The 14,252-nt window shown below is 46.8% G+C and overlaps 1 protein-coding gene across 1 annotated transcript in view; it reads right to left on the minus strand.

The window, feature by feature from the left end:
* tmem30b (transmembrane protein 30B) overlaps positions 1-14,252 on the minus strand; it is a 61,841-nt gene that overhangs the window by 23,245 nt on the left and 24,344 nt on the right. Inside the window, exon 2 of the mRNA XM_072500907.1 lies at positions 11,698-11,805. Within this exon, the coding sequence (XP_072357008.1) occupies positions 11,698-11,805 (108 nt within the window). The remainder of the gene's footprint in view (positions 1-11,697; positions 11,806-14,252) is intronic.

Below are 14,252 nucleotides of genomic sequence, written 5' to 3' on the forward strand. Positions count from 1 at the left end.
CCAAAACATATGGGCATGGGTTCGCCGGACTGCCTGCACATCTCGGGCACCTGTCCTCCACCCCAAAAAAACATACTCATTCTTGCCGCCGTTATATGCGCCCAATGCACCACCTTAAACTGAATTAAGCTGAGCCTGGCACATCATGAGGAGGAGTTCACCCTGCCCAGGGCGTCGGCCCACAGGCCCTCATACAGCTCCGCCTCCCACTTGCCCTTCAACTCCTCCACTGAGGCTTCCTCCACCTCCTGCAGCTCCTGATACATGTACGACACCTACTCTCCCCTACCCAGATGCCAGACACCACCCTGTCCTGGATCCTACGCGGGGGCAGCAGTCCCCACCTGTTTTCTAAGAAAGTCCCGAACCTGGAGGTACCTGAACGTATTCCCCAGGGGCAGGCCAAACTTCTCCTCCAGCGCCTGCATGCTAGGGAAAGTCCCGTCTATAAACAGGTCCTCCATCCTCCTAATACCTGCCCTATACCAGCCTTGGAACCCCCCATCCATCCTACCTGGAGCAAATCTATGGTTATTCCGTATCAGGGTCCACACAGAGGCCCCCTCCTCCTGCCTGTGTCTCCTCCACTGCCCCAAAATCCTCAGTGCCGCCGCCACCACCGGACTGGAGGTGTATCGCGCCAGTGAGAACGGCAGCGGAGCCGTGACTAGTGGGTTCCAGTTTCTTTTAATATATCAATTCCACACTTCATTGTAGGGCGAAGGGAGGCAGCATGGTGGTGCAGTGGTTAGCATTGAAGCCTCAAGGCACCAAGGTCCCAAGTTCGATCCCGGCTCAGGTCACTGTCCGTGTGGAGTTTGCACGTTCTCCCTGCGTTTGGGTCGTTTTCGTCCCCACAACCCAAAGCTGTGCTGGGTTCATGGATTGGTCACGCTAAATTGCCCCTTAATTAGAAAAAATGAATTGCGTACTCTAAATTTCTTTTAAAAAAAGGGCAAAAGGGGAATTTGATGCAAAATCCCCCAATTTGAGTGGCATGAGGGAGGTGAACAGCAGAATGGTAGTTCTACCAAATGTTAAAAATAAGATAATTAACCTTTTCATCTTAATTTTCTCTTCTGAGGCAGCATCCTATACTAGGCTATAGTCCCAAAGGTTGAAACCAGCTCAGATATCTCAGCCAGATCATTGTTCCTCATTCGTGAAACTCAGCAGAGAATCATAGAACAGAGTAACAGAAAGGGAGGACCACTCAGCCCAACGAGTCTTGCACCAGCAGCCCCTTCGAACAGCAATCCAGTTGGTCCCCTCCCAATGGCTCTCTCCCTATATCTAATTTCATCCTTCAAGTATTTATCCAATTTCCTTTTGGAGAATTAATTTTTTCTTTACTCTTCCATGACATGCCAGTTGTCACTGGCAAGTCCAACATTTGTTGCCTGAAGTGAGTGGCCTGCTCGTCCTTTTCAGAGGGGGTTAAGAATCAGCCACATTACAGTGGTGTCTGGAGTCACATGTAGGCCAGACTAGGCAAGGATGGCAGATTTCCTTCCCTGAAGGACATTAGTGAACCAGATAGGTTTTTTCAATAATGGATGATAGTTTTGTGGTCATCATTACTGAAACAAGCTTTATATTGTGTGGCATGGTGGTACAGTGGTTAGGCACTGCTGCCTCACAGAGCCAGGGACCTGGGTTCAGTTCTGACTTTGGGTGACTGTCTGTTTGGAGCTTGCATGTTCTCCTTGTGTCTGTGCAGGTGTGCTCTGGTTTCCTCCCACAGTCCAAATGATGTGTAGGTCACGTGGATTGGCTATGTTAAATTGCTCTCTAGTGTCCAAAGATGTGTAGGTTAGGTTGCAGGATGGGGGCAGAGGAGTGGGCCTCGGTGGAGTGCTCGTCTGGAGGGTCAGTGCAGACTCGATGGAACGAATGGCCTCCCTTCTGCACTGTTGGGATTCTAGGAGAACCCATGCACACTTGCACAGCAGGCACAGACTGCTGCCACAAGGAATATGATAATAATGATTTCAGATTTTATTAACTGAATTTAAAAGCCAGAGTGGCATTTGAACCCATGTCCCCAAGGCATTAGATGGATTACTAGTTCAGTGACATTACCATTATGGCATCATCTACTTAAAATATCTTTGTGCTGTTTCATTTGGTAGTTGAGAAGTGAGTGAAAAAAATCAAAAGTGAGCCAAATCTGATCCTTACCCAAGATCTAAACCATCCTGCTATTGAATCTTGCCTAATTTTTCCCAAAGCATAGAATCTAAAAGCATCATCTCTAATGTCCACCCAGTTTCTTTCAGCTAACTCAGGACTAGGCTGTTTGTTATATTAATGAAGGAAAGAGATAAACAGGGGGAGGGCATTCATTATTTAACAGGGGAGGGCATTCATTATTTGAACTCATATGAAGCTACACTTACTGACACTGGAGTGGTGAGTAGTGTACATTTTGTGAATACATCTAAACTGAATAAAGATCGACTTCTGGAATCCTTCTTCACCAAAATGGCTTTTAGAAGTTTAACACAAGGGTCCATCTTGAAATTTTTCTTGGATGGACTTCGGTGGTGGCATTTAGGTGAAGGTCGCATGTTGGGTGGCTCCACTCGCGTTCTCATTTTTTGGCCCTTTTCACCCAGTTTTGGGGGGATCTTTTATTTGAGCTGCCTTCAGTAAAGTTGTGTGAATTAGAGGATATCAAAATCTCAACGAAAGAATATGGCACGAAGGAAAGTGATGCTAGTCCGTGTGTGTGCCCGAGTTCGGTGCAAGTTGTGGGAGAAAGGATGGCGGGAGCAAGCTCGCCGGGTGGGGCTGTGCCCATTACGGTGGACACGCTGGTTGACGTGATGGTGGTGGAGTTCGAGCGGCAGTTTGCCAAGAATTTTGAGTGTCATGGGAAGGAGATGATGGGAACGCTCAAACAGCTAGTGGAGGATACGCTGGGCCCCGTTAAAGGAGGCTCTTGGGAACACGTCAGAGATGGTGTTGGAGGGGGTAGAAGAGGCATTGTCATGGCACAGCGGGCAGCTCGTCTCGATGGTGGAGGAGCTGCGGAAGGTGGAGGAAAGTAATAAAGATCTGGGAGCCAAAGTGGAGGACCTAGAGAACAGGTCATTGTGGCAGAAGGGGGTGGGGGGAAAATCGAGCTAATCGGTCACTCTGGTTGAAGCCAAAGGTGAATGATCCACCAAGAGTGGTGATGATCTGTTTTCACAGCTATCAGATAAAGGAAAAGGTCTTGAGATGGGCCAAGCGGAATCAAGAGGTGAGGTGGGAAGGCAGTGATATTCGTATATACCAGGACATCACGGTGGAGCTGGAAGGTGACGGTCTTTAACAGAGGGACGGTAGCACTTTACGGTTTGGGGTGGGTGGTCTACTTGGTGAAGTTGAGAGTTATGTAGAACTCCAAGGATCATTTCTTTTATGCAGCGGAGGAGGCAGAGGCGTTCGTGAGGGCTGAAGGACTGGGACTGGATGGAGTTTGGGCTTTGATTTCTTATGTTGTGGTTGGGAGGGGATGGTCTGGGGGTGGTGGGATAATGGGTCAGGGTTTTCTCCCCTTGGTTTGGTGTTTAGCATGTTTGGTTGTTTAGAAAGGCTGGGTGTTGGAGGTGGTTTCCTCTGTTGGTTTTGTGTTAGTTATGTGGGGGAAGGGGGCTATGTTGGAGGCAACTTCACTAGCCAACTTAAGTTGGCTAGTGAACGGTGAGCGAGGTTGGGGGAGGGGCCGCGGCTGAGCAAGCCTGTGTGGACAGTTTCAACGAGCCTGGGAAGTGTGAATGGTGGTTGGATGGAGAGTATGCAGAGACAAGTGGTTTCGAGAGGGAGTGGTTTCTGAGGGGGGGGGGGGGGGGGGGGAGGAGGTAATTGGTTGATGATGACTAGGGGCAGGCCTCGGTCTCATTTGTGGGGCGGGGCCATGGGGCATTTTTGAGAGAGCTCAAGAAGTTGGTGTCCCAGCAGGATGGTAATGGTGGATTGAAGGGCGGGGGGGGGGGGGGGGCGCGCGGGGAGAGACACCCGGTCCCGGCTTTGGAAGGGTTGGGTAAGTCAGGTGGTTCACTTGGGATGTGACAGCTGGGCATGGGGGATAGCGGTACTGGTGGGTAAGAGAGTTAGGTTTCAGATGGAGAAGGTGGTGGCGGATCAGGGGAGCAGGTGCATTATAGTAACGAGCACTTTGGAGGAGAGGTTGGTGGTGTTGGTTGGCGTGGATGTCCTGAATTGGGATGATGTAGCGTAGGGTTTATGAAGAGAATATTGACGGGCATCCGAGCCTGGACACACATCAGTTAATTTTAGGGAGGGGAGGAATTTAAACACAGTCCTGCATCCAAAGATGGAATGCTCTAAGCCATGCTCATTGAGGGGTGGAGACTCAAGGGTTTTGGCAGCATTTATGAAGGAGATGGGGGGGGGAGACGAGCTGCTCCGTGGCGGTCCTTGCATCCAGGAGTAGAGATGCCAGTGCACACTGAATATTCGAGGACAAATTTCTTTCTACTGGGGAGGTTTTTGCTGTCGGGGGTGAGGGAAGCGAAATGCTCGGTGATTGTTATTTCAGATCATGCTCCGCACTTGGTGGATGTGGTCCTGGAGAAGGGGCGTGTACAGAGGCCAGCGTGGAGGTTGATGTGGGGCTGCTTGTGGATCCAACTTTTTGGGTGAGGATGGCAAAGGTGATTGATGATTATGTGGGGTTCAATAAGAATGGTGAGGTCTCACCGTCAGTGGTATGGGAGGTGCTGAAGAGGTGGTAAGGGACAAGATCATCCTGTTTAAGGCGCAAGTGGATAGAGAGGCAAGAGAGGAGCGGTAACAAAATTTTGGAAGTGGATGGAAATTATGCGGATAAACCCACTCCGGAACATTTGGCCAATGATGGAACTGCAGATGTAGATGAACCTTTTGTCTATAGGGAAAGTGGTGTACCAGGTGAGACAGGCAAAAGGTGTGGTATACGAGTTCAGGGAGAAAGCCAGGCCCTTGCTGTGGGAGAACTCCGCTGGGAGATATTTGAGGTTTGGGACGGGGCGAGGTGGCTGGTAGCTGCACCGGAGCAGGTGAATGGGGCATTTGAGGAGTTTTAGAAGAGATTGTATAGGTCGGAGCCCACGGGAGATGAACCGGAGATAAGGGAGCTTTTGGTGGGCTCGAGTGTCCCACAGTGGGAGAGGAAGGTAGGGCAGAGTTGGAGGAGCCAGTGGGGACTGAGGAGGTTTGGATGCCGGTAGAGAAGATGCAAGTGGACAAAGCACTGGGAGTGTTTGGATAGGCTGACGCCACTGTTGGGGGAGATGTTGAGGACGTGGTAGCTAGGGGAGCGCTTCGGAGACGATGGGGTAGGCATCTATTTCCCTGTTGTTAAAAAAGGATAAGGACCTGGTGGAGTGTGGGTCATATCGGCAAATATCTCTGTTGAATGTGGATGCCAAAGTGTTGCTGCTTAGGTTGGAGAAGTGCCTTCCGCATGTGGTTGGGGAGGATCAGACGGGGTTTGTAAAGGGTAGGCAGTTGTCCTCGAAAGTGCAGCGCTTGTTAAATGTGGTGCTCTCCCCATCAGGAGGGGGGGGGGGGGGGGGGGAAAGAGAGAGAGAGAGAGAGAGAGAGAGAGAGAGAGAGAGAGAGAGAGAGAGAGAGAGAGAGAGAGAGAGAGAGAGAGAGAGAGAGCAGGAGATGGTGTTGCGCTGGATGTGGAAAAGGTGTTTGATTGAGTAGAGTGGAGTTATTTGTTTTGCAGTGTTGGAACAGTTTTAATATTGGGCCTAAGTTTGTGGCATGGGTCAAATTGTTGTATAAAGGAACCGAAGGCGAGAGTTTGCACAAATACTAAAAGGAATAAAACGAGAAGTAAAAACATAAATGGAAAGCGACGCGGCAGGTTGTCACACGAAGATATGGGCTCAACAACAAGAAAAATTCGGAGAAAAGTTAAGAGAAAAAATAACTTAGGAGGGGTTACTGATCAAGGTGTTAAGATTCAAAACAGAGGTATAAAAGCCAAAATAAGTGTACTTTACCTGAATGCTCGTTGTATTCGGAATAAGGTAAATGAGTTGATGGCTCAAATCATCGTGAATGACTATGATTTAGTGGCCATTACTGAAACATGGTTAAAGGATGGTCACGACTGGGAGTTAAATATCCAAGGGTATCAAACTATACGGAAGGACAGAGTGGATGGTAAGGGAGATTATGAGAAATGAGCAATTTATGTTACGTTGTTTTCACATGAATAACTCTGGTTCACAAATAAGATGTGTCAACAGTAGGGCTTGATGGGAAATAAGATGTCACGTGGAGTTTTTTTTTTGTAAGCTGCAGGGCCCAAGTTGTAACTGTGAGACTGACCTTCGGGAATGAACAGGATGTACAAGAACAGGGTGCAGGTGCAGACTGGGGGCCTAACATAACAAGTCCAAATAAGGAATTACTGATAAAGAAGCTGCCATCAAGGCAGAGAGTGAGCTGTGTTTCACAGAGATTGTATATAAGAAAGAATGCTGTGATAATTCTGTGTGTGTCTGCCAATGTTGACAGGCTGCACCCGTTCTTGCAAGATCGATTGAATAAAATACTTCTTCAGAATTTGGCTAAGTGTAAATTATTATTAAGTGAGCGGTGTTTCTCACAAGATGGTGTAGCTCTGTTATTTAAGGATGACATCCAGGCAATAGTAAGGGTTGACATCGGTGCTATGGAGGATAAGGTTGAATCCATTTGGGTGGAAATCATGAATAGTAAGGCGTAAAAGTCATTGATAGGAGTAGTCTATAGGCCACCAAATAGTTACATTATGGTGGGGCAGGCAATAAACAAAGAAATAACAGATGCATGTAGAAATGGTACAGCAGTTATCATAGGGGATTTTAATCTACATGTCGATTAGTTTAACCAGGTCGGTCAAGGCAGCCTTGAAGAGGAATTTATAGAATGTATCTGCAATAGTTTCCTAGAACAGTATGTAATGGAACCTACGAGGGAACAAGCGGTCCTAGATCTGGTCCTGTGTAATGAGACAGGATTGATTAATGATCTCATAGTTAGGGATCCTCTCAGAAGGAGCGATCACAATATGGTGGAATTTAAAATACAGATGGTTCACCCACTAGTGTTTAGTGCTTAAACAAAGGAGATTACAATGGGATGAGAGAAGAGCTAGCTAAGATAGACTGGAGCAAAGACTTTATGGTGAAACAGTTGAGGAACAGTGGAGGACCTTCCAAGCGATTTTTCACAGTGCTCAGCAAAGGTTTATACCAACAAAAAGGAAGGACGGTAGAAAGAGGGAAAATCGACCGTGGATATCTAAGGAAATAAGGGAGAGTATCAAATTGAAGGAAAAAGCATACAAAGTGGCAAAGATTAGTGAGAGACTAGAGGACTGGGAAATCTTTAGGGGGCAACAGAAAGCTACTAAAAAAGCTATAAAGAAGAGTAAGATAGATTATGAGAATAAACTTGCTCAGAATATAAAAACAGATAGTAAAGGTTTCTACAAATATATAAAACAAAAAAGAGTGGCCAAGGTAAATATTGATCCTTTCGAGGATGAGAAGGGAGATTTAATAATGGGAGATGAGGAAATGGCTGAGGAACGGAACAGGTATTTTGGGTCGGTCTTCACAGTGGAAGACACAAATAACATGCCAGTGACTGATGGAAATGAGGCTATGATAGGTGAGGAGCTTGAGATGATTGTTACCACTAAGGAGGTAGTGATGGGCAAGCTAATGGGGCTAAAGTTAGACACGTCTCCTGGCCCTGATGGAATGCATCACAGAGTGCTAAAAGAGATGGCTAGGGAAATTGCAAATGCACTAGTGACAATTTACCAAAATTCACTCGACTCTGGGGTGGTCCCGGCGGATTGGAAATTAACAAACGTGTTTAAAAAGGAGGTAGGCAGAAAGCGGGTAATTATAGGCCAGTTAGCTTATCTTCGGTAGTAGAGAAGATGCTGGAATCTTTCATCAAGGAAGAAATAGCGAGGCATCTGGATGGAAATTGTCCCAGTGGGCAAACGCAGCATGGGTTCATAAAGGGCAGGTCGTGCCTAACTAATTTAGTGGAATTGTTTGAGGACATTACCATGCGATAGATAATGGGGAGCCAATGGATGTGGTATATCTGGATTTCCAGAAAGCTTTTGACAAGGTGCCACACAAAAGGTTGCTGCATAAGATAAAGATGCATGGCATTAAGGGTAACGTCGTAGCATGGATAGAGGATTGGTTAATTAATAGAAAAGCAAAGAGTGGGGATTAATGAGTGTTTCTCTGGTTGGCAATCAGTAGCTAGTGGTGTCCCTCAGGGATCAGTGTTGGGCCCACAATTGTTCACAATTTACATAGATGATTTGGAGTTGGGGACCAAGTGCAATGTGTCCAAGTTTGCAGACGACACTAGGATGAGTGGTAAAGCAAATAGTGCAGAAGATACTGGAAGTCTGCAGAGGGATTTGGATAGGTTAAGTGAATGGGCTAGGGTCTGGCAAATGGAATACAATGTTGACAAATGTGAGGTTATCCATTTTGGTAGGAATAACAGCTAAAGGGATTATTATTTAAATGATAAAATATTAAAACATGCTGCTGTGCAAAGAGACCTGGGTGTGCTAGTGCATGACTCGCAAAAAGTTGGTTTCCAGGTGCAACAGGTGATTAAGAAGGCAAATGGAGTTTTGTCCTTCATTGCTAGAGAGATGGAGTTTAAGACTAGGGAGGTTATGCTGCAATTGTATAAGGTGTTAGTGAGGCCACACCTGGAGTATTGTGTTCAGTTTTGGTCTCCTTACCTGAGAAAGGATGTACTGGCGCTGGAGGGTGTGCAGAGGAGATTCACGAGGTTAATCCCAGAGCTGAAGGGGTTGGATTACGTGGAGAGGTTGAGTAGACTGGGACTGTACTCGTTGGAATTTAGAAGGATGCGGGGGGGGGGATCTTATAGAAACATATAAAATTATGAAGGGAATAGATCGGATAGATGCGGGCAGGTTGTTTCCACTGGCAGGTGAAAGCAGAACTAGGGGGCATAGCCTCAAAATAATGGGAAGTAGATTTAGGACTGAGCTTAGGAGGAACTTCTTCACCCAAAGGGTTGTGAATCTGTGGAATTCCTTGCCCAGTGAAACAGTTGAGGCTCCTTCAATAAATGTTTTTTCGATAAAGATAGATAGTTTTTTGAAGAATAAACGGATTAAGGGTTATGGTGTTCGGGCCGGAAAGTGGAGCTGAGTCCACAAAAGATCAGCCATGATCTCATTGAATGGTGGAACAGGCTCGAGGGGCCAGATGGCCTACTCCTGCTCCTAGTTCTTATGTTCTTAAATGAGGTGAACTCGGGATATTTTCAGCTGCATAGGGGAATGAGGCAGGGGTGTCCCATGTCCCCCCTTCGGTTTGCGCTGGTGATAGAGCCCTTGGCCATTGCGCTGAGGAGGTCATATGAGTGAAGGAGGGGGTGGAGCATAGATGTCCATGTATTCTGATGGTTTTTTGTTGTATATTTCCAACTCGGTTCCCATGGTGGGGGATATAATGGGGCCGCTTAAGCGATTTGGGGCTTTTTTGGTATATAAATTGAATTTGGAGAACAGCAAATACTTTTTGGTCCCTAACCAGGGACTGGATCTGGCTTGGGGGGATTGCTGTTTTGTGTGGCGACTACTCACTTCAGGTATCTGAAGGTGCAGGTGGCTCGGGATTTGGCCCGCTCAGTAAATTGAATTTTAGGAGTCTGGTGGGTGGGGTCAAGGTGGGCGTGTTGAGGTGGGACAGCCTCCCCCCATCACTGCCAGGCCAGGTGCAGACAATAAAGATGAATCTGTTTTTTTACAAATTTGAAGTACCCAATTTATTTTTTTCCCCCAATTAAAGTGCAATTTAGTGTGGCCAATCCACCTACCCTGCACATTTTAGGTTGTGGGGGTGGAACCCACACAGACATGCGAAGAATGTGCAAACTTTACACAGACAGTGACCCAGGGCTGGGATCAAACCTGGGTATGTGGCGCCGTGAGGCAGCAGTGCTAACCTCCACCACCGTGCCACCCCTGTAGAGATGAATGTTTGGCCATGGTTTTTGATTTTATTCCAGTGTTTACCAGTCTTCTTGATGAAAGCGTTTTTTATGGGGATGGAAGAGTCGATTTTGTCGTTTGTCTGGGCAGGTAAGTAGTGAGGGTTCGGAAGACGGTGCTTCAGAGAGGGTGAGTCGGGTGAGTGAGGATGGAGGCAGGCTCTTGTCGGGGTTGTGGGCACTGGCAACGGCGTTGATTCCATTTGCCCTGGGGAGATATTCAGGTAGTCCAGTGGTGGTGGCCACACTGAAGGTATGGAGCCAATTTTGGCAATATTTTAACTTAGGGGAGGGGTTGAGGCTGATGCCGATCCAAGAGAATCATGTGTTTGAGTCGGCGAGGCTGTATGCTAAGTTTCGGGGAAGGGAGGAGCGAGGGGTGGTGCAAATGAAGGACTTATTCTTGGAAGGCAGTTTGAGAGTTTGGTGGAGTTGATGGAGATGTTTGGTATTCAGCGGGGGGTGGGGGGGGTGGCCTTTAGGTGTGTGCAGGTGCGGAATTTTGCAAGGAATGTTTTTGCCACTTTTCCGGTGACACTACCCTCCTCGTTGTTGGAGAGGTGCCGTCGGTGATAGGGTAGGAGGGGGCGTCACCGTGGCGATTTATGGGAGGGGGGTGAAGGCCAAGTGGGAGGAGAAGCTGGGGGTGCCGCTGGAGGAGGGGGTTGTGGTGTGACGTGTTGCGGAGGATGGATGCCTCAACTTCATGTGCGAAACTGGGGTTACTACAGTTAAAGGTGGAGCACAGGGCACACCTGACGAGGCCAAGGATGAGCCGGTTGTTGGAGGGGGTGGGGGACACCTGCGAGTGATGTGGGAGAGCTCCAGCCAATCATGTACATATATTCTGGTCCTGCCTGAAGTTGGAGACATTTTGGAGGTTTTTTTCAGCACCAAGCCGGCGATCCTGCACTTGATTTGGAGCCCAATCCCCCGGGGGCCATATTGGGGTGTCCGACCTGCCAGAGCTGCAGACGGGAGCAGGGGCAGATGTTTTAGCCTTCGCTTCGCAGGCGGGTCTTGTTGGGGTCGAGGTCAGCTTCTCCGCCCTGTGCCTCGGCGTGGCGGGGGGATCTAATGGAATTCCTGTAACTTGAGAAGGTGAAGTTCATTTTGAGGGGGGCGATTGAGGGGCTATAAGAGATGGGGTCTACTTAGTCTTCACTTTAAAGAGTCAGTTACTGTCAGCTGCTGGGTGTGGGTGGTGTTATTCTTCGAGTTACATTTGGGTTGGTTGGTAGAGTGGGGGAGGATTCTTCTGTTATTCTTTTCGTTTTGTGTTTTTTTGTTTTATGTATAAAATGTTAAAAACCGAATAAAAGTATTTTCCAAAAAAAAATTCTTCTTGGGATCTTTGATGCACTGTAGTTCCCGAATAGTCATATTATACGATTTCCAAGTTGCTGCTGGGCATAACACTCAGGATCTGTACTTTAACATTCCTAGTTGCAATGGTGGGTTTATTTTGATAATATACACTTGGTTCACATAGATAGTTCCCATTTTATTGACTTTTGATAATACTACAAATTTAGAGCTACGTCAAAAGAACAATAAAATGAAATATAAGGTATTGTGTTTAAATCTGAACGAAATATTGAACTATATGGCTGGATCTTCTACTGTTCTTACCGGCAACGTCTTGTTCACCATGAAGTGTATTGTGCACTTGCAGTCCTTGGTATCGTTCTTGGTGCACCGGTGACACAAACTGTTCGGACTGTTACCTGTATAGTCAAGCTGGGGAAAAAGAAAATTCTCATGTAAAACATTTAGACCAGATATTTGAAAAAACGATCTATGCCAAACCCTGGCTACTTATTGAAAGTTGGATCAGATTTGGCTCTCAGAATTAAGGAAAAATGTTCGACTTGGCATCAAGAGTCCAGCTTTAGTTTAGTCTATCATTTATGCATATGAAGGAGCTTCCTTCCTCCTTCATGCATGTGCAATTCTCAAGTGAGCTGTCATATTTGTGGACTCTTGTAAGAATGCACCTTCTGGTCCCTTTAGAACGGGTAATTCCAACACTTCCCCATTTGGAGCCTTCAATAGCTGCATTGAAGACCCCCAGTCTTGATACAACTTGCACAGTGATGTAATGTCAAAGGCACATGTCAACAGTTAAACACAGACACTGAGACAGTGATGGGAGTTTTCCCACCTGGTTTCCTAATTATGGATCTCTTACCTCAAATGATTTGGTGCATTCTATCCATCCCATCTAAGCCCGTCAATTTTATATACATCAATTAAATTTCCCTTCAGCCTGCACTATTACAAAGAAAATAATGCCAGTCTATTCAATCTTTCTTCATAACTAAAATTCCTCAGTCCTGCCAACACCCTCATAAATCTTCTTTGCATCCTCTCTGGTGCGAACACATTCTTCCTGCAGTACGGTGACCATAACTGTACGTGCTTTCTAGGCGGCCCCTCGGAGTCGAGGATGACTTGCTTCCCCACTAAAAATTAGTCCTCAGGTGACTGACGAGTCCAATGCGTGATCTACAGTCTCTGTCACAGGTGGGGCAGATAGTGGTTGGAGGAGCGGGTGGGTGGCGTGCCCAGGTTTCCACGCATTCCTTTCACTGTTGCTGCTTGGCTTCAGCTTGCTCTCAGCGATGAAGCTTCAGCTTCATCCAGTATGCTCCTTCCCGGATGGTTTTCCTCCACCTCGGGCAGTCTTGGGCCAGGGATTCCCAGACATCGGTGAGGATATGGCATTTTTGCGAGGCTTTGAGAGGTCCTTTAAGTGCTTCCTCTGCACTCTTGGGGCTCGTTTACTGTGTTGAAGCTCCAAGTACAGTGCTTGTTTCAGCAGTCTTGGGTCAGGCATGCAGACAATGTGGCCTGCCCAGCGGAGCTGACCAAGTGTGGCTAATTCTGCAATATGGAGGATGTTGGCCTGATTGAGAACACTGTACATAATACTCTGGCGTTGGCCTAACTAGTGTTTTAAATCTCCCACCTCTTATATTCTATGCCTCAGCTAATAAAGGGAACTATCCTGTATGCCTCTTTAGCCATCTCAACATATCCTGCACATTCTCTGGGTGTGCACTCCAAGGTTCCTCTAGATTTCTCAATATCCTAACATTTATTGTGTACTCCCTTGTTTGGTACATCTTCCCCAAATGTTTGACCTCATATTTCCCAGGATTGAATGCTTGTCATTTTTTTGACTACCTGACCAATCAGTTTAGATCTTCTTGCAGTCTATAGCTGACTTCTTCACTACTAACTAAACAACAAATTTTCATATCATTTGTAACATTTTTAATCATGCCCCCTACATTTGAGCCAACATTTTTGATATACCAAGAAAGGCAATGTAGATCCTCAGGTCTCTTTGGACCTTCATTGTTTCCAGCTTTTCACCATTGAAGAGGATAGGTCCAAATGGTGAACTCACATTTGCCACAGTTTTACCCATTCACTCATTCAATATCTCTAATGTTATGCTCCCCGCTACATTGCTTTACAATGCAGTCTACCTTTGTGTCATTTGTTAATTTGAATGACCAGCTTTCCATCACCCTTTTGAGGAAGTGAGTTCCAGACTCCCACCACTCCATGGGTGCAAAGGTTTTTCCTCAAATCCTCTCTCAATCTCCTGCCCCTTACTTTAAATCTATGCTCCCTGGTCATTGATCCCTCCATCAAGGAGAAAGTTTCTTCCTCTTTACTCTATCGATACCCTGCATAATTTTACACATCTCAATCATGTCCTTCTCTGCTCCAAGGAAAACAACCCTAGTTTATCCAATCTCTTGTCATAACCAAAACTCTCCAGCCCAGGTAACATCCTGGTAAATCTCCACTGCACCCTTTCCAGTGCTACAACATCCCTCCTATAATGTGGATTTCAGAACTGCACACAATATTTTAGCCGTGGCCTAACCAACGGTTTATACAGTGCCAGCATAATCTGGGCAGCACAGTAGCAAAGTCGCTAGCACTGCTCCCTCAGTGCCAGGGACCCAGGTTCAATTCTGATCTTGGGTGACTGTCTGCATGGAGTTTCATGCTCTCCTGCGTCTGCATGGGTTTCCTCTGGGTGCTCAAGTTTTCCCCCACAGCCCAAGGATGTGCAGGTTAGGTGGATTGGTCATGCTAAATTGACCCTTAGTGTCCAGCGGTGTGCAAGTTCGGTTACGTGGTTAGAATGGGATGGACGGGGGAAT

The sequence above is a fragment of the Scyliorhinus torazame genome, chromosome 1 (assembly GCF_047496885.1).
Source record: "Scyliorhinus torazame isolate Kashiwa2021f chromosome 1, sScyTor2.1, whole genome shotgun sequence".
Taxonomy (NCBI): domain Eukaryota; kingdom Metazoa; phylum Chordata; class Chondrichthyes; order Carcharhiniformes; family Scyliorhinidae; genus Scyliorhinus; species Scyliorhinus torazame.